Consider the following 24,852-nt stretch of genomic DNA (forward strand, 5'->3'; position numbering starts at 1 on the left):
TGTAAGGTGTCCAATCTCACCCCACCCTACCATATATCTCATGGGCTTCAAGCATAACATTTGCTGTTTACCTATATATGGTGACTATCTTTCTGTATAAAAGACTACAAGAAAACGTATAGATACAAAGTATCTTTAACTAACCGTTAATATTAGAGCATCCCCAACATTGTATAGTTTATCCTATCTTTTCTATGACTGTTTGTCGACGGTTTCTCTTTCATTAAATATTAAACGCAAAGTTGCGGCAAGGGCTTGCACCTATAGACAAAACACTTCGACATCGTAATATACGACTGTGCTGCTTAAAGAATCCTTTCACATCATGAGCTTTCCAGCCTGAAAGACGGATAAAAACACCAGATATCGTCGCTAATCCAACTGAAGAGTCCCATTACTATGATTGCGCGCATACTGACCTGAATTGCTATTGAAATTTCCAAAGAGCAAAAGCGAGTATACGTATGCTGCGATGTCTGATTGCGAAACTGAACTGAATATTTTGCTTCAGCACAACCTATACTGTCTTTATATTCCACCGTCTCACTTTTACAACAGATCGGCAAGCAGCAATATAGGTAATCAATACGTTAACAAGACATCCTTCTATACAAGATACACACAGCAGTGAACAACGAGACGAACCATATGATATACACGGCCCTTAGGCGACGTCGCAGATCGAAAGTAGATTTCTAATAAGCCCAACGGGATTGATCTACAGGTCGTGTTTTGGTTTACTATCCTACTCCATTGCTTTTACTACGCTAACAATATAATGAGCCTGAATGCATTTGGTTAAAAAATTTTATAAGTTGTAAATATATGATAGTTGGGGTAAGATGGACCATGATTTCATTCACTTTATCCTCCCCATTTGGTAGTGAACAAAAAATATTTAAAGAATTATATAACCGTATACTCATAAACTGTCTTAGTGTATTGCTGAACGCCCTAATGAAACGATTACTTAATCTTTTATTGTAATCATTTTTTACTTAGAGCATGGAACGCATACATACACCAGAGGTATAGACTTTGTTGATGATGGTACAGCATAAAATCCACCCGAAAACGTATCATGGTTTAATTTTTCGTTAATACTTTAAAAATATTTGTCTGTTACATTGTTTATTGTGAAGCAGATTTACTTTTTCTTCCTACAAGAAGGATATAAATACACATCCACAGACAGTAATCCGACCGAATTGTCCGCTATATCAGCGTGTCGCGGTATGTGTTTACTACATGAGCACGCGCTACTATCCTTACCAAACGCAAAGCAGAGAGAGAAAAACCCACCGGGCAGTAAATTATAAGGTGTCAAAAAGAAACTGTTTTGCTCGTATAATATAACTTCCACATTTTAGAGAAGTTTTCATAATTTGTCGCATTTTTAGAAAAATAAGTTTTTATAAATGTAAATTAATAAACAGAATATAATATTAACACTCGTGCAAAATATAAATCTCTTTATTATTTGTTCTACAAAATATTACAATAAAGTTTACAGTAGAAGAACCGTGGGAGAAGACGGGATACCTTAGCATATAATATTTAAATACTCGGATCATGTTTTGAACAAGTAACAATGGTTTTTGGGAGACGTTGGGATACGGGTTTATGATTATTTGAATGTTTTTGTTTTCTATTAAATAGGAAAATAAAATTTATAAAGGTGTCCCATCTTCCCCCACCCTACAGTGGAAATATCCAGATGCCTAATTCTTTCACAATTCCTCTTTATTGTTATAACGTGGAGACATGACTCTGCCTTTGTTGTCTTTCATTAGAAGATCAACCAATTCGTCCTCTGTCAACTCGTCTGCCTAGAACATGAGAATAAACGTTGAGTATATTATAATATATTGTGTGCTATGAAGATAATAATATTTGTTATTTGTCTTTTCGAAAGATGTTTTATGCAACTAACAACGCCCTAGAGATACGGTTTTATAAATTTTTTAAAAGTATTTGTTTCTTGCTAAATTGGGTGCAAGAAAAAAATAAAAACATGTCCCATCTTAGCCCAACTGTAAGCGCCCCAGAAACAAATAATAATAATAATAAAAACGATTTATAGTGATATAATTATTTATTACGTCACTTTTGCTGACGTCAGACGGTCACCTTCAATTCAATCGGTTTCTTAGCCGTTATATCAAGCTCGTCTTTCCTCAACCCGATGCATGCATAAGACCTCTCGTTGCACAACCATGATCTGAATGCAATGTCACTTGTAGTGAAGACTTTACTCTCCATTTCGTCGTCGTATTCCTCTGGATATAATACAGGTTGTAAGGTATACACGCATTGTAATGTTTTAGAAGTTCAACTGAACAGGGAAGTTTAATCCTAAGGGGTGTTTGACCGGTAGTTGGCGGGGGACAATTTTAACACAGTTTATGTGGCTTGAAGCTTTATAAGGATATAGTGTGAGTAGATGGGCAACTAAAACATATATAATAGGGTGGGAGAAGATGGGACACATTTTCAATTTATTTCCTCGTCCCGTTTGTTAGCAAAAAAGAACATTAAATTAATTCTTTAAACCACGATCAGAATATTTAAATATTATGTGCTAAAGGTGTCCCATCTTCCCCCACAGTACTATATGTTAAATTACCCAAGATAAAAACATTAACCTGACTGAAACATAATGTTTACTTGTATAGTTTTAAAACTCTGGGCTAGAAACATGCGCGCTAACCACGCGCAAGCATTTTTAATCTACGATACAAGTATACGTTAAAAACGCATTATGCTATAAATCAGTTACCTATTCAAGTTGAATACTCAATAACCACAATTATAGATCACACCAACATACCAAGTATGTGTTCGCACACTTTTCTAGCTTTGGTCATTTCTACACCTTCCAAAAGTAGATATTTCTTTGAACAAACTTGATCCAGGTTTGAAACTTTATTTCCCTCACGTTTGAAACGACCAATGCCTGCGTGAATACATATTTAAATCTTTATAAAAAATATACTGTATTCGTGATATGGTAGGTTGGGGTAAAATGGTCCATGCTTGGTTCGTCCCATTGGTAGTAAACGAAGAATATTTATATAACTATAATAAACTATATTCCCTTACAACTATAAAGGCGTTGTTAATTGTACTTAATTAAGACGACCAGGAAATATGGAATATTAGGTGATAACGGGATCCATCTTACCCATAGCACTCTATAAAAAACATACAATTTATGTTAGTTACAATAACTTACCGTCACAAGTTACTTTGCAGAGTTTGCAATATTCGCCTGCAAATAATAAAAACGATTAAAGACATACAAATACAACATTTCATGTAAAATCTAATACACAAAACTACTTTTAGTTTAATCCAGATAATGATGAAGCAATTTATTTTGTATTCTGTTCTATGTGGGTTGAGGTCCCGCAGCCTGGCGTGCCGGGGGTTTTAAGGATTTCGGCCAGGATTGGCCCATTACCCAATCATTTCGTGCGAATATGGGTTTGAACTTTAAACTTTAAAGTGTATTTCGTTACAACCTGGACGCTTTTTCAATAAACCTGAATATATCAAAAGCGCTTAATTCCAGAACTGTGTATTTTATTATAACGCGTTTACAAGTGCCATCTTTCTTCTGAATTTTTTGGGGTTAAATTCCGGGTAAAAGGTATAATAAGCAAACATCATATAATGTTCATATTAACTACTTCCCCCCAATATATTCACATAAAGCCCATATGCATAAACTATACTAACTTTGTTTTAACCCAAATGGTATATTAAGGTCGGCTGCCACATTGATCACCAACAACCAGCAACAAACGACAAGGCCGTATTTCTTCAAGAACATTGTTATTCAATTTAGTTGAAGTTTATTCAATAAAACTGTGTCCTCAAAACCTGGCCTGCTTATAAAGAAAATCAAAAGTTTCAAACATTCGATGCTGGTGAACAACCAGCCCCCACGTTATCTGCTAACCCTTATAACCGCAAACCCCTGCCCCCTAACTACCAACCTTTAACACGTTCTAGCAGCCTAATCTGTAACCTGAGTATATTTAGTGGTGTGTCTATTAGCCATGACGAAACTATAACACATAGCATATGTTACAGTACCTTGATATCTATAGTGTCTTATAGAGACACTGTCTATATAGGCTTACCTTCTTATAACTAGTCTACTGTACCTGTTAACCCTATGTTTAAACTTAAACAAAATAAAGCCAAACACTCTATTCAGTAAAACCTAGCTATACAATAGCGGCTTCTCTATTGCTAACTATATAGCCACACTGTCCTTTCATTGCGATGAATAAGCAAACACACACTGTTGCTATTACGTGGGCCAGCGTTATAAACAAAAGCTATTGTGACGTCACAAATTGTAACGCTACACGCGATGTACCTGTTCATTTCCGCTTGGTCGGTTATATTGTGACGTCACAACTTAAAGCGGGTAGCCGCAAAATATGGCTGTTTGAACTTTTGTGGAATATTTTAGGAAAACAAAAATATTTCTTTAAAATAAAAAACTGCTACGAAATTTAAATAGCTCCGCAGCGCCAGTAAGCGGATAGTCCCAAAATGACGGTTTACCAGTTTTAGCTGTATAACACAGCGGCTTATCCTATGCGTTTAAAATATTTTAAAAACCATTTCGAAATCAGTTAATTATTTCTTATTTTAAAGTATATTGTTACATCACTATTCATCGATGGTTTGGAGCAGAAACGTTTAATAAAACCTGCATTTACATTGATATAACCTCTTTATTACTGCTATAACAAGGTTATTTTATATTTTGAAAAAGATTGAATATGTGAAATAAACACCCCATAAAATTGTAAGTAAACGATTGAGGGTGTTTGTCCTCTCTTTTATCAACAATTTAATAAAAAAAAACGTAAAATAAGATTTTTAGTTTTTGAAATGAGGTGAATAAATAAAACCAACACCCATGAGTTATTGTTTATTTTTAATAGACCATGAACACGTTAGTAGAACATCCCATGTCCGTGCATTTCTCCTACATAACGCCACGGCCTAGGCCGTGATAACGCTGTATCTTAATTAGTAGCCTGATGAACCCCACAACACGAAAGTTCATACTTTATATGATTGATTATGAACATCATATTATGACACGAGAATTGCAACAATAAAACGCACGCGGTTTGTTTTATCTTTGCATGTGGTCAATTATGTAGCTATGACCTGTACGCCTCCCACTAAGACTAGTTTCTAATCCGTTTTAGAAAGTAAAGAAGAAAAGGTTAATTTAATACTGAAGTGTTCGAATATGAAAAAAATCATCGCATTTTGGGGAAAGTAATTATATAGGTATTTTTAACGCAATGACGTTTATAACCGTTATTGAATTATATATTTTACGGTAGCCTATACATTTAACTTGCTTTCTATTATGACAATTTGTGTATTGCTTTCTATTATGACAATTTGTGTATTGCTTTCTATTATGACAATATGTGTATTCCTAAGCAGCAGAATTGAAATATTGTGAAACAGTAAGTGACTTAATTACTGAGTGGATCAAAATTCGCAAGATTTTTTTAAAAACATTTTGCTTACAATTGGGACCATTTAGGTTTTTACTTTAAAATACGAGGTAATAATACAGATTTAGTTTACAAGAAAATAAAAACTGTTTTTTTTTTCAACGCAAAATGTAAAAATAATCCTTTTGTATAAAAATGCATAGAAAATGTGAAACCCTATGTATTGACCCCAAATCTGCTTTTTTTAAGGAATAAAACATATAAATATCCAATAATTAACAGAAAAGCATACACCAAATGCCCGAATTGTAGTATCAATGCAACTCATCAGTAATTATACAATCAATCAGTATAGAGGTTACAGTTACCCTTGCATCTCATATTCCACGCAGCGGTAGGTTAAGAAGCAGCTCCTTATGTGGGGGGTTGATGGGACACTAATCCTTTGCACAAACTTTATAATTAGATAATGATGTTTTGGCTTTTAGCGTCTGCACCTCACTTTGGACACTCTGCTGTCGATGCTCAGACTTTTGCCTAAAGAAAAAGTTGCCCATTTATTTTTGCTTTACTAGAAGGGTAACATGACACATTGCATAATTTTCATTTATGATTTAAAATACATATTATCAGATTAATTAATAGAAAAAGGATTTAGACGCAACGACCGTTGTTAAAAACCTAATATAGCGAAAAAGTGCAGTAAAAGTGTCAAAAATCGTGTCTTTAAAACCTGTATATAAAGATTGTATTGCATATTTCGTTTCCTTTCATGTAATTTGATAAAAACACCTCGTGTTTGGATTATAATATAATACCCACCGTGTTAGACCTAAAGCGTTAAGTTTTAAGACCGCACTTTAATTCGAAACAATTTTAAACCTAAATTTTGCGGCTTGTTGTTAAATAAACATCTCAGGTCAACGCACGTAATCAGGAATCGGATTAATGAAGTCATTCGCGCAAGAACAAAGCCAGTTTAACGCGTAGGGCGTGTGACGAAAGGATTTAAGCAGTTTAAGTAACGGACACAAAGCGTACGGCTCTGCCAAGGAAACATCATTTGCTACATTTTGATAAATGACTTCGGCGGTGCGCTTGGTTTAGTTACAACATGGATTAGATACGAAATTAGCGCATCGTAATCGTTCTAGTCAGATTAAGCGAGTGCACCTGCACGGTAAGCCACTCTTGTTTGGATACAGTGTTCGATTAATAGCCCATCTGTTCCATGATGACTATCTAGTCAATATTTCTTCCGCGTATCCGTTTTACCGCTTCCTGTTTTCAAGTATAGCAAGCAAATACTTTGACTTTGAAAATCGACCATGATACATCATATAGTTTAATAAAGAAGTTGTATTATTAAACTATGATACAATGTTTACGTGTACCATCTTACCCCAAAAAATGCCCCATTTTATCTCACCAGCGCAAACGTCCCACCTTGCCCCCTACCCTACTATAACATTTTTTATACTACCATAACTGCTATAACATACTGAATTTGTATTTATCGCTTCGTAAGCGACAGCGAAAATCTAATTGATTAAAATAAACCAACAGAGATAATGATATAGCAACAAAGCATTGCTGCTAAACCAAAACCTAAACTGCTTTGGACATGGGAACTGAGATCAAAACATTATTTCCGTTATAAACACTATGCATACGTTAAGTAGTAGTTTATACAGCAGTGTTGGAGAAGATGGGATATCTTTAGCACATAACATCTAAATTTCCTGATCGTGTTTTAAACAATTAATAACGGTCTATGGGGTCGTGAGGATACGGTTTTATAATTCTGTGAGTGTTCTTTGTTTACTACCAAATGGGACGGGAAAATAGAATAAAAAGGTTTTCCATCTCCCCCACCCTAATATACCTTATATTTTTGCACAGATATCCGTAAAATAGTCAAGTGAGACCGGATTCAATAGTCTGATATCGCTGTTATAACCTGTATGTTTATTTTTTGAATATCAATTATAAATAATAGATTCAATCCACCGCAATGACGCCAAACTTATCCCTAAAGGTGCCTTGCATACGTCATCGTGGCGCTGAATGAACATTAGAATGTTTTGTTCGCGTTAATGAACATCAGTCGTATGTTAAAAATAATACAGGACAAAACGAACATAACCACACGCACTCTGCTTGTTATGTTAAAGACGGCCAAGCTATTAATAGTTTTTATCTTTTTAAACGTACCATAACAAAAGACCTTGTCAAATTATTTGAACGTCAGAATTTTCGGTCTTTATTTTTTATATCTCACACGCGAAGTTCGCTTGCATGTAAAACTGGGGCAGACATTTTAAAAGTTGCCCTTATAATAAAGAATACATGTTACAGACATACGGTATTTCTTTTGTGAAATTTAATATAATATAAAATGAATGCATATCTCTACATAAACAACTCTCAAACTTTTAGCATAATTTTAAAGCTTCTTTTGCAGAGGCTGACGATGCTATTTAGGCAAAATAGATACAGCGGGTGGGGGAAGATGGGACACCTTTTCATTCTATTTTCCCGTCCCATTTGGTAGAAAACAAAGTAAATTCAAAATAATATTAAACTGTTAACGGCTCCCATAGACCGTTGTTAATTGTTTAAAACACGGTCAGGATATTTGAATATTATGTGCTAAAGGTGTCCCATCTTCCCCCGACCTACTATAGCTCACATTATGCGTATTTCGTAGCACTTATGATCATTTGGTTTTTGATTGTCTGTATTATATAGTAAAGTTACACGCGGGCGGGTTTTAAAAGCGTATGCGATCACTGATGCGATAATCGAGCGTTTTCGTCATAAAGTTTTGGGTGAAATGAAACCCAATACGACCAGAAGATTCGCACTACCATTTTTGTCGGGTAAAATCAGATAACGGTCCCTACAAATTGCATGTAATAGCTATGACAGGATACGTACTGCCGATATTGGCTTTGTCGCTTCTTCCCTGTTGTTGGCCAGGTGCGTTTTATCAGAAAGTTTATTCTTATACCATAAAATAAAAGTAGGTATATAGTAGGGTGGGGTAAGACAGGCCTGGATATTATGTGCTAACCGTGTCCCGTCTACCCCCACCTACGTTTATTAAGTTTTTACTGCTTAAATGTGGTGGCCATTTTAAACATACGTGGAATTAAGGAATAAAAACTTTAAAAAAATATTGCTTTGTGACAAAAATCACTAATGAGTTTAAAATAGAGACAATAAATATTACAATTGCGTAAAACTTTTCGACTTTTATCTGAACAAGTTTCATTTGCACCTGGTTAACTCAAAGGCGGGTTGTTTGGCTATAAAAGTCGACACGGTTTGTATGAAAGAGCGAAACAAAAATGGATTCCAATCCGACCACTAACAGCTCATATACGTCACGAAAGTAAAAGGTTGTTATGCCGATAAGAAATCTGAAAAGGCTCCGTTTCTTGGGACTGAGTAATAACGTTGTAACGAACATGGGATTTGGTTTTTGGATTCTCAGATTACCAAAGCAGCAGATCCGCAAACGTGATGCAGAAGCGACGGTTTGTCTCGACTTGATAACAAGGCATTGAGTTTCAATTTCCGAAAGGTACAGACGCGGCTCGATGCTTTATTGCGATATAATGAGCTTTGATCGACGTAATAACACGTCATAGTAGACGGTATATCGACTAGTTTATGCAAGCAAACGGGGACCCATTGCATTAACAACGATCTGCGTTTTGTAGGTTTATTTAAACCTAGGGAGGAAGGGTAATCTGGCATTTGGCGGGCCCACAATTTGTAGGTGGGGATTGAATTTTATTAAAACGAAAAGATGTTTGAAGTGCGTAGACGGTGTAGTTGGTGGTACATAAACTGCGGGAAAGTTGACCGGATAAGAGATTACACAAGTCGCGCATGGCACTGGGAGATATAGCTCTATAATAGTATGCACTTTACCACTCTGTCAACCAATATAGTTCTCAAGTTACGATGTATAGAAATTGTATAACGTGGACAATTTACTCACGACGGAAAATTGAACTCCACCTTTTTCGATCATTTGTGCGATATGACGTCACAACAGCTAATATCTTGTAAAACAATACGAGAGCAACTTACATAAAGAAATGTCACTTTAGGGTCAACTTTTTATAGCCTACGTTAATTTTAACATGTACATCTGCTGAGATATTTTTATTTTGTTTGTCTGACTAATGAATTTGGAAATTAAACTAAAATTTTTGATTAAAACTTAAAAAAATTATAATTTTTCTATATTTGCACACGACAACGAAAATTACACAATTTAAGTTAAATATATGCAAGAAAATCGTTATAATATAACATTTTAAAATAAATATCGAAGAAATTTAATTTATAATTTTTCGAAAAGATTTAATTTGTATTTAACACAATAGCGAAAATGAGATTATTTATAGTAGGGTGGGGAATGTGGAACACCTTTAGCACAAAACATCCAAATATCCAGACGTCTGATCGTGTTTCAAACAATTAACAACGGTCTATGAAGTCGTGAAGATACAGTTTTATGATTGTTTGAATGTTCTTTTGTTTACTATCAAATGGGACGAGAAAAATAGAATGAAAAAATGTCCCATCTTTCCCCATCCTAATGTATGATAACTATGCAACAAGACAATCGTTATAAAATATCTTATAGCGGGAAAACCGTATTTGACCGCTAAACCTAAAAGCTGATTGTAATTTCCGAAAGTTTAAAGCCGAATATGTGGTGTTAAAATGCGGAAACATCAGAAACATTGAAACCCAATGCAACTCAGGAGTTGTCAATCTAACAACGAAATAATCCTTTATTGTTTTGAAGAGTTATAACGGGTGGTTTATACCTGTCTTTCTGGAGGATTAATGGAATATGAGCAATTTATGATAAAACATCCATGTTTTGAGAGATATAGTAGGGTGGAGGACGATGGGACACCTTTCATTCGATTTTCAAGAGTCAAATAGACCGTTGTTAATTGTTTAAAACACGATTAATATATTCGGATACCGTGTGCCAAAGGTGTCCCATCTTTCTCACCCTACTACATTTATTAAAGCTTGTAGCCAAATTTTATGCTGCAGTTTTTCTGCTACACAACTAATCGCAGCAGCGACCGATTAACAAAAGAATATCATTAAATTAACGAGCTTAAACCATCTCGCATCTTGTTTACAAACTTAGAAATATTATCTTCTGCAAATCCAGCCTTCAGTTCAACCACAATCCATCGGATTCCACGATCAAAGACTCACAAGGTAAGCTAAATGTTTGTGAGAAAACAAAACCCATTTGTTGGATCATAATCGCCCATTTATCCCGCTTAACGTAAGCTACTACTTGTAACTTAAACACCGATGTATATATATATATACACGTGTATATATTTTAGATTTTATTTTATGTCAATCTCTTCTTTAATGATCGGAACAGTACAGTAAACACAAAACTCCAAGATCGCTTATACCTGGATAGGCTTAACGTTAATAGGATAGCATAACAGAATCGCTAATGACATTGGTTTGACGGTGTTACGAAACATAACGTTAAACAGCCGCCACGCTTTTAATCCATTTCTCCATTTGTTTTACTTGTTAGTTTAGCAGCCACGCTTTTATTAGTTCCATATTTCCCTAATCGTGTTTAAAACAATTAACAACGCTACTTTTAGAGTCTTAAGGATGCTTTTATTCATTCCTGCAAAAAAATTATTTGTTTACTACCAAATGGGACGATAAAAGCGAATAACAACATGTCCCATCTTACCCCAACCTATTTTATGTTATATAACAACATAATAACCCAATAGTTTAACCATACAATAACAAATTCTACAGTACAGTGATAAAACAGAAATGCGGTATTCCATAAAAGCTAAGCAAAACACAGCAGCATGTTTGTGTACGTTACAACGTAAACAGTACGTTTGATATTTACTGAGATATTATAAACATTGTCATTTAGCGGCGCTTGAAAGAGACGACAAGTCTGCCCACGAAACAGTTTCCCTCGGCAATTTTTGGACCCGAACGCCCATAAGACTAGACTGGTATAGGCGATATTTTTAGTACACAAAGTTATATACTGTCAAGTTTTCACGTGCGCGATATGAAAATGATGTATTTGTTACAAAGAAAAAACTATCCGTTTAAATTTTTAGGGTTTGATCAAAAGTTTGTTTGTTTTTTTGGTAATTCTATTTGTTTTAATTTAAGAAACCACAAACAGCCCCATTTACGAGTTTGGAATCTTACAGTGAGGCATACCATGGGACATTCATGCCAGAGTTGGCCCATTACCACATAACACATGTTAGTCCTATAATACAACCAACGCCCACACAGGGCATCGGATAATTTCTTTCTACGAAGAATATTCAAAGAATTATAAAACCGTATTCTCACGGCTCCCAAACACTAAATCACGATCAAGATATTGAGATATTATGTGCTAAAGGTGTCCCACCTTACCCCACAGAACTTTCCTAATAAACCTAGCACTTATATAAGGTAATTTCTTTCCACGAAATGCGGAAACAGCAGATGCATGAGAAGGTGGTTATCTCGCTACGCCCTTCGTCTGCTGTATATGAGCAAACAATAACCTTTATGTCCAAACAATGGGCCTTTAGTGATTGGAATGCGTCCGGTGTGCGCTGTCCGTTCAATGGGGGGACAATTCGAAAAGAAACATTTAAATCAGCGTGTCCGTTTGTTTCCTTGTTAATAGAACTTAATTACAGGGTGTCTGTTGCTATGATGACAAGATAAGATGGCGGGCGCTTCTCATCTGGCTTGTTTGGCAACAATTGATCGATAGCCAAATCGCATTATGAGTCATAACTAAAATTCGAATGCGGGTGGTGAATTCGAACAAAAACGTCGCGCTAACTCGACAGCACTATTGCGTCATAAAAAGTCGTAAAGGCGCGCGCTTAAACGAGTAATTACGGAAAAATTATGACATCGTTTAAATTTCCTACAACTGTTTACGTCGTAAGCGTCTCATTCATTGTGGGCGTTTAACAAAGTAAAGACCGAAAGGTGACAATTATCCAGTAAAACCCAGCCCAGTCAAAATCATCAGGGCAACTAAGTATCACTGCAGTTATTATAGCGGTATATATCATGGACCGTTTCAAATATTCAGTGGATGTTTAAACTGTTAAAAGTATGGCGTGAACATAAAGAATACGTGGTACAGCGTAAATGGGTGTAAAAAAAACTTTAAAAAATGAACAAAATTTTAAAAATTAACAAAAAAATAAAACAGTAAAAAATAAAACGGTAAAAAAATAAAATAGTTATCTTTTTTTTCTGTTAAAAAATCCAAACCAATTTAAAACGAATGCAGATAAAAATGGACTAATTGTTTTTAATTAAATTGACAAAACAGAAATAAGATTTCATTATTTCGTTTTTGTTGTGTGATTATAAAAAAGCTTAAAAATGCTGTTTGTTTAGATTTTCTATCGCTGGGAATTGTAACAATGCGTGTTTATTACAGTTAAGTGCGACATACAAGCGAACGACGCCCTAACTTTCGAACCACTTATGTTGGCTGTATGCTGAAGACCAAGCTGTATGCGAAGGACACACGCGAGTTATAAAACACGTGTAAAGAGACAGGGCACCTGAGAGGTGGCGCGCGAAAAACGCTGCAGTTTTTCGCGACGCGAAGACTGTGTTTGCGCCCATGGTCGAGTACCTGGACGAGACGATGGAACATCATAACATAAATCGACTTGAAGCGAGTGGTCGCACGTATGGATAGTAGTAAGAGTGAAGACCAAACGACCATGGGTCAGATATCTAAGAATATGCAAGTTCCCAGCCATGTAAACAGCAAAGATAAGCAATGGCAAAGCAAGATTTTCTCGCCGGCGAGGGAAATAAGTCTTCAGAACGAGCAGAAGACGTCGCAGAGCAAATTCCATCCCTATGTTAGACCACAGACGTCGAACTCTGAAAACTTCCGCCATTTAATCCCGTATTTTCCGCCGAGCATTTTGTCCGGGTCCTGCCCATCTGCGTGGGGACGAAACGACCAAATACCAGAAGATAAACGACGCCTTAACAACCAAATACCTTCGGACCATGCACCCATACCCGGTGATCAAAACTCCAGGTCAAATCTAGACCAAAAAAAGTTGGAAAAGCAAAAAGAAGCGAACGAGACCGAAGCCAGAAAAGTTGAGAACTTTGAATTTCTTCAGCAGCAGCGATTCGGAGCAAAACACAAAATGGCGCATGCTTGCAATGCTACGATGAACGGAGAAGACAATATGAATACGAAACCTACTACAACATTAGGATTGGACAATCCAATACACAGTAAGTCTTATGGATGAATGTATATTGTAGTAGGTTGAGGTATGGTGATGGTTTATGTTTTCATAATAGTAGATTAAGTTGAGTAGCCATATTGGAATTATCTTTATCGTCTCATTTAGTAGTAAACAAAGAATTATAAACACGTATCCTTGTGTAAAACCTAAAACGGGGCATTGTTATAACTGTCAAAAACACAATTAGGAAATATGGGATATTATTTGTTCCATCTTACCCCACCATTCGTGACGTTTATATAAGCAGATATAGACCATTTATATATACTTGACATGTAAAAATTTAGATATAGCTCCAAAAATTAAACATGTCCTATCATACTATTACTTATTAAATTGTGTATATTGGCACATCGATATTAAGTATAGGCATAGCTATTTTTATTAAACCAACTATTTATAGATTTGCATTTTTAAAACAGTCCGAATCAATATAACCGCAGTTGGCAAAACACGATTTAAGACCAACGCGGTTTAAGGCAGAAAATACGACAATAGTGGCCTACTGTGCGGAAAGGTGGGACACCTTCAGCACATATAATATTTAAATATCCTGATTGCGTATTAACAATTAACAACGGTCTATAGGATACAGTTTATAATTCTTTGAATGTTTTTGTTTACTACCAAATGGGACGAGAAAATAAAATGAAAAGGTGTCCCATCTTCCCCCACCCTCCAACTATTGTAAATTTAAATTACCGAAGCGGCGCTTATCGATTCAAGATATTAAATCGAATTAAAGAATATTCTTACACCCCTACATTAACACCAACTTTAGAAGTTAAACAGTTTAACCCCTAACTACCAGAGTCCTATTATTACGCCGTGGGAAAAGATTCACTTATATACCAACTGTGTTAGAGCAATATACGCGGGATATAGGATTACAAACCGGTCTATATAGATGTGTTTCATCCATGCGATATCATAATACGGTTGTAGGAGTCAGTGTCACAATTATGTAAAGGTACCTAAACGCGACCAAAGGCCTTGTAAATTTTAGTCACGTTTTTACGCACAAGCGTGATCTGAATTTCAGTTTCAGACATTCAGCAAACATTAAAACATGCCAATTAAAACGACAAATCTGCCGAAATTCAGCCGCAGACCGAAATGTTCAAAGCAACAAATGTTTAGATGGTGTTATTAGCGTTTTGTTCGTTCATTAACGCCTATCGTGACGTCATAATGGATCGCAGGCGGCCTTCGTAATTCGCGCTTCGTGTCTTCGCGAAAGTTGACTTTGACACGCAATGCAATTTCGTAGCAAGATGCGATGACGCAAACGACCAATTTTGGACGACTTTTTCTTTTAAGTAACAGGTGTATTAAGATTAACCGCAGTTTAATGTAAAAATAGTTCCAATGCGTAATATCTAAGAAAAGTGGAGTACCTTTCAATTAGAATAAAGACAACATTTAAAACCGTATTCCATTTTACGTGGGTGAGGTCATCCTGCAGCGTGACACGTCATATATCTGACCTGAAACTTAGGCCAGTAATTGGTCCATTGCCACAACACTCGTACGCCTAAACATCGCAGAATATATACACTTGACAAAATACTAAATTTAATAAAATCCTGAATACGTTGGTTCATTTAAGGAGCTTTAGTAGAGCGGGGTAATATGGGACACCTTTAGGACATAATATCCAAATATCCTGATCGTGCTTTAAACAATTAACAACGGTGTATGGGAGTCGTTTATAGGTTACGGTTTTATAATTTTTTAAATGTTTTTGTTTATTACCAAATAGGACGAGAAATAGAATAAAATATCTCCCATCTTCCAACACTAACTATATATAAGCCATAGCCTCCATTAATTTATCTTTAACTAACGAAATATATCGCGGGAAGATAAAATGGCGTCGCTAACGATAAAGGTATAGCGACCTATTACCCCGCGTATACAGTTGCTGATACAACACAGCACCGTTACAAAGGTTGCACGCTTTATAATGCGTAGACAATAGCTTCAGCACAGTATTAATTACCCACAAAGTTACATACGTGAATATAATCGACGCCTAAACGTTAAAAAATATTTATCCACAAAGTAACATACGTGGTAACTCAAAATCGGGCACGAAGTGTATGAAACAGAACACCGTGCTATAACGATTTTCGTTGCCCTGCCACGCGAGAATAAAACAAGTACATTCATTTAATGAATGCGGTAATATTCAAATATGCATCGGTTTGGCTAAGTCTGCTTTGAACTAAAAGTATATTTCACCATCACCGTCACGAACTATTGACGTAGAATGCTAATTACTCTAAATATACAACGAGCTAATTCCTAAAGGTATTCGCTTTATAAACAAGGGGTTGTATTCATGCAGTCTTCATTCGGTCGATTGAACTAAATTTTAAAAGGATGTATAGTAGGGTGGGGTAAGACGGGATACTGCTTTAGGACATAATATCCAAATATTCTGATCGTGTTTTAAACAATTAACAATTAAGACCATGAGTTGACTGTAGGTATATACGCAAAAAAAGCTGCAAAATTAATTGTATATTAAAAATAGTTCATAAGGAATAAAAATAGATTAGTTTAAAACAGTTCGATCGATTTTTATTTTAAGATTTGCTACGACTAAAAATAAATCAATTTGTTCCCCACTAAGAATAATGGTTTGAATACCTACAGGAAATATAATTGATTGTTTTAAAAATAGAAAACCATGCAAGCTGATGAAAACATTATTATAGGCAGGTGTTCGTGAATTGGTCTTGTCAATATATTTTTCACAATGAAGCAGATTTTAAATTGATTCTCTGTGTGCCATGCCAATTTATGCAGCGTTTTTTAACAGAAGCCTAAACAAAAATAGAAAAAGGCAGGTCGCCAATTAAGAATGTTTTCCCTAATCTAAATACTTTTTTTTCTACATATGTGAACATCGTTATTATTTCCAAGTTTAAGAGTGTAAAAAACTATCACCTACAAAGTTACATACGTACTGGTGACCCGTAAGCTCGCGCGAGGGGCATATTGAACAAAACGCCCGTGTTATAACGACTGTCGTTTTCGGCCACGCGAAGATAAAGCAAGTTATATTCACATTTATTCATGCCGAGAAAAATATAGATGCCACCTATTGCAGTTACCGGTTCTTCTGTAACCGCGTACATCATTTATTGCGCGCCAAATCTGTGAAACTATAAACTCTTTAATTGGATAGTATATAGAATGGGAAAGATGGCACAGCATTATGTTTTAACGTCCCATTTGGTAGGAAACAAAGAATACAAAAATATATGACCGTACCCTCACGACTCTAAAAGAAAAGTGTTAATAGTCCAAACATGATCAGAGAATAAGTTAGATGCTACCGGTTTCCCATCTTACCCCACAGTACTATATAGTAGAGTAGGGGAAGATGGGACACCTTTTTATTCTATTTTGTCATTCCATTTGGTAGTAAACAAAAAATACTCAAAGAATTATAAAACGTATCTTCACGACTTCCATAGACTTTTTAATTGTTTAAAACACGATTCGAATATTTGGATATTATGTGCTAAAGGTGTCCAGTCTTCCTCCATGGTACTATATATTCCACGGTGGGTGACGGCTATAAAATTTGTCATTTTATTACCACGCTTCAAACTAAGACGTCAAAAATCACTAATTTTCCGCCAATCCATGCGTATCGTTATGACTGATGTATCTTGATAAGCGTAAACAGCTTGGGCGGATCGCTACATTTTGATCGAATGTTACTGGTCGGCTTGTACAGGTGCAACCCTTTGAGCGGGTATTTGCCAACGTTAAAAACTGCGGCCGAGAAATAATGAGTTGGTTATAAAACGGGATAATACTGGTTTTAACCGGTTTAGGCAAATGTTTTCGGAAAATTGAAAATGATTTTTTAATACGGATTTTTTTTAATAAATATTCGTTTTTCTATGAATAAGTGAATGACTGTAATTTATTTAACCACGCATGCCGGGACAACATCAATCGCTATAACACGGGTGTTCTGTTTAATACACCTCATGCCCGCTTAAAAGTAACCACGTATGTAGCTTTGTGGTTGATTATTATTTTTCTCTTTTAAAATCAATTTCTCATCACCGAGAAAAAACCTTGACGGTATGAATTATTTTGACCATTGAGGACATATGGTAGGGCAAGGCTACGCGGGAGTCCAAATTTCGAATGATAAACATTTATAATCGTCCATAAATCAATTGGAAATCCGCTTCAAAATTTGCGTGAAATCGCCTTTTCTGGCCAGGTGCAGAGCTAACCACCCACCCGCCTTTATACGCAGCAATCGTATTTATGACATAACAAACGTAATTTATGCCTCTTCTCATGCGGCTTCTAGAGACATGAAGGATATTAGTTCTCGTGATTAACGAGAAAATTTAAGGATTATCTCATGAACCAGTACCTTGTGGTAAACAAGCATCGATGTAACGTAGCCAACGTAGCGGGCAGACCAGTTGTAAATCATAGCGGTGACACCAAAAGCGACAACTAAGCTATATCAACACACTGTGGTTCTTGTTGCGAAAAAATGCGCTCAAAGTCGTTACAACTCAATTATCAAGATATATTTTGTAAAATGTGACATTTTTGGCAAAAATATTTCTACGAAGCCATAGAGCTATAACAGTGTTCATCAGCTACAAATAATACAGATTTGATACATTATATACGTAAACAAAACAAGTAGCTTTTATATACTACCGGGACACGGAGCTAGTTAAACAGTTTTGCCCAATGCGCGCATTTAAATCAAGACAAGCATTTAGTTATAATATATATGTGGAAAGATAGTCTATGTTTTCGTTCTCTTTTGTCGCCCCATTTAGTAGTAAACAAAAAATTTTTACTACAATACGCAAGCGCATTTATACGACTATGAAACAACTTCGCTAGGTGTTAAAAACACGATCAGGAAATATGGGATATTATTCTACAGCTGTCCATCTCACCCCACAGTTAATAGCGTTAAAATGGAGAATGAAATGTGAAGGATTTGTTACTTTATAATGATCAGTATTTTGACCTTAACAGCCCTGTGGGCTTCACTGGACCAACGTTAGTTTAACCCCAACCACCAACCCAGTAATATATCCCTGTACCCGTGGTGGTCCAGTTAACCCATAGCAAACCCCTCACCCTTTCAAGTTGTTCGGTGTTTATAGAGTCAACAAAATGGACGGCGTGTCTCCACTGCGGTCAGTGCTCGCAAGCGAATAAGGACACTCAGTTGCTTTTCGTGTTTTCTTTGTAATTTAAACGCGGAAATTGGGTTTTGTAGCGATGAGCGCTTTTGCATGTAATATGTTAAGAATTTATTTTACGTTATTAAAGGACTAAAAATCATAAAAATATTTTTGTCTAAATTATACGATTAAAAATGTCGAAAACATTTTGCGTCACAAATAAGTCCGAGGAACCTCTAATCTACTTTGGCGAGAATGGTTTATCTTGGTCCACAATTTGTAACGAATTTACAGTGAGCGGGCAACCGCAAAAATTCGTCGTACACGAACGTACGACGATGAAAGCGATGTGCGCTTAATTATATTTGTAAACGCTGGTGGATTAGCCGAAACGGAATAATAAATGGATCAAAGAAAACTCAGTCCTCCGGCGAACAGGCTGTTCTTGTGCATTGGAAATAAGTGTTTTCGCCAAGCAGAAGCGACGTGGACGTAATTGGTCAAAGATTCGTTTAATTATCGCACCTTTCGTGTGGCGAATGTACTTTGATTCGTATCAAGTTGTAAAGGCCATCGCCCGGAGGTGTACAATTCCATTAAAGTGTTTTCATGCAAATGTAATTGCTGTCGTGTTTCTGACTTACACACGTCTGTTTGCGCATATTTCAACTCGGTGAAAAATACGAAGATTTCAAATGCGACGTAATGATATAATTGGACCCTACACCCGATGCTTTGTCATAATGTTACAGCTTATTTCCACAATCACCCACGCGAGCTATAAGCCTGTGTTGAAATAATCGGAAGATGATTCATTGGATTTATTCCCAAGCTTCTTGGATTACAACTTCAACTAAATATAATGCGCAGGTGATTATTTACTCCTGCGCACTCGAAATAAAACCCAAAAAATTCCCAGCGGAAAAATCACCGAATCGATGTTGTTTAAACTATATTGTACATAACTATCTATTAAACGGTCTTGGCGGTAATTTATGTCGATGAGTTGCCAGGCAATCATCTTGAAATAAAGTTGTAGTAATCAAGCGAAATATTTAATTAGGGGTTTATGTATAACATGATTGACAGTCACTAAAGAGCTGTCTGAAAATCTCGACAAATTCAAGCACTTTCTGTACAGTGTCTCATATACGCAGTGGGCGGTGTATGTGTAAAACTAAAGTGAAATTAATCCTTGGTCAAAACGCAACGACGCGTGTAGATCAAATAGCCCCATACAAACCAAGGCGCCGAAATAGTTGGGCAAAATGACCATAAATATTTGATTTGGGCGCAACAGTTACTAAAGGCAACAAATGGCTGTGACAGAATACGGCAAGTTTAACCTATAAAACTTTACCGTTGTATGCGTTAGGGGATATTAGTAAAAATATATAACAATATATGCCCCGTTAAAGCAGGCTCTTTTATTAGTATTAATCCAACGCATTATGTACCGCTGTTATTTGTCATGAATTATATTAAAATGATATAACACACGCATCCCAGGCAGACTCATTACCATTACGGCTTTCAACATTAATCTAATGCATAAAGTGAGACAAATAAGTCTACTCTGGCTTAAATTCGAGGCCCCCTGACCTGCTGAGCAGTACACTAACTTTCGGTGTATAATGGGCCAATCCTGACCGATATCCTATAAGGAACCTGGCGTGCCACGCTGTGGGATCTTATACCCACATAGCATAGAACTTAACTTATATAGAATATAAACATAAATGCCAACCGGATGATTCATTTCAATTTTTCCTTTAGATTCAAATCAGCATGATGAGGAAAACGTGCACGTAGTGACTTCGAAGATGTCGTTTCCCTCACAAGGTGTCGCACAAGAAACAAACGACGTTCATGATGAAATTCTTGATGTGGTCGGTGCGGCACAATCGAGCTTGTCGCCTTGTGTGACGTCACCAGCTACGTCACACGATGACGTCACGAAGCAGCTTCTGTGTGAAAGAGGTGAATGAAGTTTTGAATTATAGTTGCTACGAATTTTTAAATGCAAAATTGAAATTAAAATACAATGAAAGATACTGCGTTATCACCGTAAGGCTTACTCATTTCATATTATAATGAATGTAATTAAAATGGCTGCCATTAGATGTGCGTTGTTGAAACCACTGCTTTAGGCACCCCAAGACTACTTCTGTGTGCAAAACATATGTATATATATGGTACTTTATATGAAAGTATTTTTTTTATCTTCGCATGGCCGAAAAACGACAGTTGTTATAACACGGTTTTTCTGTTCCAAACATCGTTCCCGCTTAATAGTTACTACGCATGTAATTTTGGGGTGAACTTGGTGGCAAATTTAATTTATAATAATAAAAATCACCTTAGAGCGTTTTGTTGGGATGCTTTACGGTTTACGGTTTTGCATGTCGGTAAAGGCCTTTATGTATATCTTGACAGCGAATATAAGTAAAATAAAGCGCATATTAATTTTCAGAGTATGATTTTACTTTTAAACGCCTTAACGAACAAGAATGTATGCTATTTTTAAGTAAGGGGTGTTTGCTCTAAAATTTAGCAGTTTAATAATCAAAATTTCCTACAATTACTTGTGTTGTTTTATCCTTATTCTGTTTTGTACAAAAACTATAGACGACATTTTTTTGCCATTAGAATCTTCTCGAGTTTACTCCCCACAAAACGAGATCAAGAAACGACCTAGAACAGCCTTCACTCCCGAACAAATAAAACGACTCGAAGCTGAGTTTCATAGAAATAAGTATCTCTCAGTTGGAAAACGAATGGAATTGTCAAAAGCGCTAAAACTGACAGAAACGCAGGTAATTATACGCAATTTTAACAAGTTTTGTTGCTAATTTCTTTATTATTTAACCTAAACTTCGCGGGCTCTAACGTTCCCACCGAAAAGCGCTCATTTTGTATTAAAATAAATATAACTATCGTTCTTACCAAGCTATTCAAAACCTTGATCTGAAATTTAACTTTTACAGATCAAAATATGGTTTCAAAACCGACGTACAAAATGGAAGCGTGAATATCTAAGCGAGTGGGAGGTATGGGCTCATCAGAATTATTACGCCATGCACGGCTTGTACGGCGCAGCTGCTTTTGGCGGGAAGCCAAGCCCTAGTTTCCCGCAGCAAGCCGTTAGAAACCCGGCCTTCGTGGGACCACCGAACCCTATGTTACCGCAGTTTGCAAAGCCTGGTTTCGTACCTACCCCAATGACCAACGCTGGCCTAGCGTCGCAGCATTATTCTATGTTGCGTAACCACCTAACGAACGAGAACGCCTTACTCGACAAAGCAGGGGAGTACCAGAAGCAATTGGAACAGCACCCAATGAACTTCCCAAGGCTCTTCCCACCGAATCCTCACCTCCCTGGCTTTCCACCCACTTACAACCCAGTGCTCCCACCAATAACGTACTACATGCCACAACAAGCGACCAACGAGTCAGTATCGCCACGAGACAACAGCCCTCTATCCTCAGATCGCTCCCCTAACCCTACTCCACCGCCTTCCGAAAGCCCGCCATCTAACGACACGAATCAACGAAACTTCCAGAAATCCCCGGACCTTCACTCAGGTTTCCAACTTCCTACCTTACACCGACCAAGGGTCGCCTTACCAGGGACGTTCCCACCCACCCACCATGGTTTCCTCCCCAACCTTATAGCAGGAGGGGCCCTCCTCCGCCCTTACTCCCTCCCCCCATCTTTTTCGAGCTCCCTCCCGATTCTGGGAGTTTCACGCCCCCCAGGTCACATGACAGCGCCGTCTCCTATTGGTCAGTTAACCGTTCCTCCCCGCGTACCCGTGTCGCCCACTACCTTACGACGTTAAACGTCTTCCTAGTAATTTCAAACACTATTTTTAAAGTACTCGTTTTTTATTCTTTCTTCCCGCTTAAATACTGTGTTATTAGCAGTCATGAGTTTAGTTTGAAATTCTCCCGAAATTCGCTTTTCTATCACCGCCTGCCATCTGTTGTTTTAAATCATTTTTAGCGTTTTCGGCAGCAGCCTGTACTAGCATTCGTGCCGGACCACCAAAGTATCGTAATTATCAAATTAAGCCGCTTCCCACTTTTAGGTATTTATTTATATTCTGTCGCTATCCGTCTTGCTTATACGATGCGGTTGTATATAATCAATGGCCCGGCCCAAGTGTCTGCTGGCGCGGACCTAATAAAATACGAGGCACCTTGCCAACATTGTTTGACCTATGGTCACCGTTTCGTGTGCAACTACTTGGTTACTTAAGCGAAGTTAATTATGGGGCATTGACAGTCACTAGAACGAGTCCGCAGCCAAGTTGAGGCATTACAATTAAAATATTCGCCGTGTTTTTAATAGCCAATAATTTCAGATATGTCGCAGTAACCCGTAGCCTAGAATTTCTACGAAGACAAAGCACTAAAAGTGACAAACAGCATACAGAAGCGAAGTCAAAAATAATTGTTGTTTGATGTACTGATTTGTAAACAATTGTGACGAATTTTATATATATATATAGCAGAATAGGGGGAGATAGGACACCTTTAGCACATAATATCAAAATATCCTGATCGTATTTTAAACAATTAACATCAGTCTGTGGGAGTCGTGAGGATGCAGTTTTATATTTTTTTTTGAATTTTCGTTGTTTACTTTCAAATGGGACGAGAAAATAGAGTTAAAAGGTACCCCATCTTCTCCCGCCCTACTATATACGTTTTATAATTGTGACGAATTTTATATAACTATTAACACCATACAAAATTTACACCCCTTTATGGTTAGTTCGTTTGTTTTTTTTTCATTTTTGGTAAATAAGAGTAAAATATATATAAGAAACGTTTATCTCAATAAGCTATATATGATAATTCAGCAATATTCAAACTTGGATATTTTCCCCCAGGTGTTTATTTGATTCCTTCATAAACCAGGGCTGCCTTTAATTTTGAGTCACGTAATTCTGAAATTGGATTTCAGGCCCTTGGTTTCTCAAAGGTCTTGTGTTACGCTATAGTCGGTTATAATGACTCAAGCCCGAATTTAGAGATCGCGTATCGCCTTGTAAATGGGGCCATTACATCGGCTATTTTGACCGCCTTATTCTCAAGGCTCGGCGACGAAAATTAAGCGAGTTGAAACGACGATATCTTGGGTAAGATCGCATCTGTAAGGCACTTTATACTCAGCCTCGCAATTTGTAGCAACGATCTGCCCGAAGATTTACATCGGTTAAAAGCAATTGAACGCTACAGTCATAGGCAAGCACGCATTGCTCCGTAAACCCCTTATTTCATATTATAGTATTGGTTTTCCACTGAATGAAACCGATTTGCTGTTGTCACCTGGGTGACAGCATATTATGGGCTTGTTAGAACTCAAAGTATTAACAGCGTTCGAAAAAGTTCTAAACACCAAAGTTTTTTTTATATATATAATAGGAAAGATATATAAATAAAAGATATATATAAACATAAATAGATATATAAATTATATATATATATAATAGGGTTGTGGGAAAAGATAGAACACCTTTAGCACATATTGTTCAAATCCTGATCGTGTTTTACACAATTAACAATGGGAAATCGTAAAAATATAGTTTTAATTCTTGGAATGTTCTTTGTTCACTACCAAATACGACGCTAAAATAGAATGAAATGGTATCCCGTCTCCCCCCACCTTACTATGCCTTATTTAATTTCTGACACACCGACCCTCAATACCAAAACCGCCATAAAAACCGGCATCAAAGCGCAGATTCTTGACATTTAAAGAAACTCTTTGCAGTTTTGCTACGGCAGCAATTA

General features: G+C 36.6%; 2 protein-coding genes and 1 long non-coding RNA gene across 3 annotated transcripts; 1 reads left to right on the plus strand and 2 right to left on the minus strand.

Annotated features, from left to right (window-relative positions):
* Nucleotides 1–1,455: 1,455 nt before the first annotated feature.
* Nucleotides 1,456–3,914, minus strand: LOC100175690. Its single transcript, XM_002127894.4, has 5 exons — nucleotides 3,742–3,914; nucleotides 3,236–3,271; nucleotides 2,831–2,956; nucleotides 2,131–2,279; nucleotides 1,456–1,829 (listed from the first exon to the last, which is right to left on the minus strand). Exons 1-5 carry the CDS (start codon nucleotides 3,833–3,835, stop codon nucleotides 1,731–1,733), a joined length of 504 nt encoding a protein of 167 aa, XP_002127930.1. The 5' UTR covers nucleotides 3,836–3,914; the 3' UTR covers nucleotides 1,456–1,730.
* Nucleotides 3,915–5,564: 1,650 nt separating this feature from the next.
* LOC113475051 lies at nucleotides 5,565–20,879 on the minus strand. Its single transcript, XR_003396790.1, has 2 exons — nucleotides 20,798–20,879; nucleotides 5,565–6,038 (listed from the first exon to the last, which is right to left on the minus strand). It is a non-coding gene; the product is annotated as an uncharacterized LOC113475051 (long non-coding RNA).
* nkx-c (transcription factor protein) lies at nucleotides 13,252–23,260 on the plus strand. The gene is given in 4 exon segments (NM_001078308.1): nucleotides 13,252–13,841; nucleotides 20,827–21,030; nucleotides 21,700–21,866; nucleotides 22,038–23,260. Coding segments are annotated over 4 exon segments (1,794 nt in total). The 5' UTR covers nucleotides 13,252–13,273; the 3' UTR covers nucleotides 22,893–23,260.
* The last annotated feature ends 1,592 nt before the right edge of the window (nucleotides 23,261–24,852 follow it).

This window comes from Ciona intestinalis, chromosome 1 (assembly GCF_000224145.3).
Source record: "Ciona intestinalis chromosome 1, KH, whole genome shotgun sequence".
Taxonomy (NCBI): Eukaryota; Metazoa; Chordata; class Ascidiacea; order Phlebobranchia; family Cionidae; genus Ciona; species Ciona intestinalis.

Excerpts from the sequence above, each read along its gene's own strand:
- LOC100175690 (XM_002127894.4), bottom strand. The coding sequence starts at position 3,835 with ATGTTCTTGAAGAAATACGGCCTTGTCGTTTGTTGCTGGTTGTTGGTG. Across the intron at positions 3,272-3,741 it reads ACCATTTGGGTTAAAACAAA|GCGAATATTGCAAACTCTGC; the intron begins GTTAGTATAGTT and ends TATTATTTGCAG. Across the intron at positions 2,957-3,235 it reads CTGCAAAGTAACTTGTGACG|GCATTGGTCGTTTCAAACGT; the intron begins GTAAGTTATTGT and ends GTATTCACGCAG.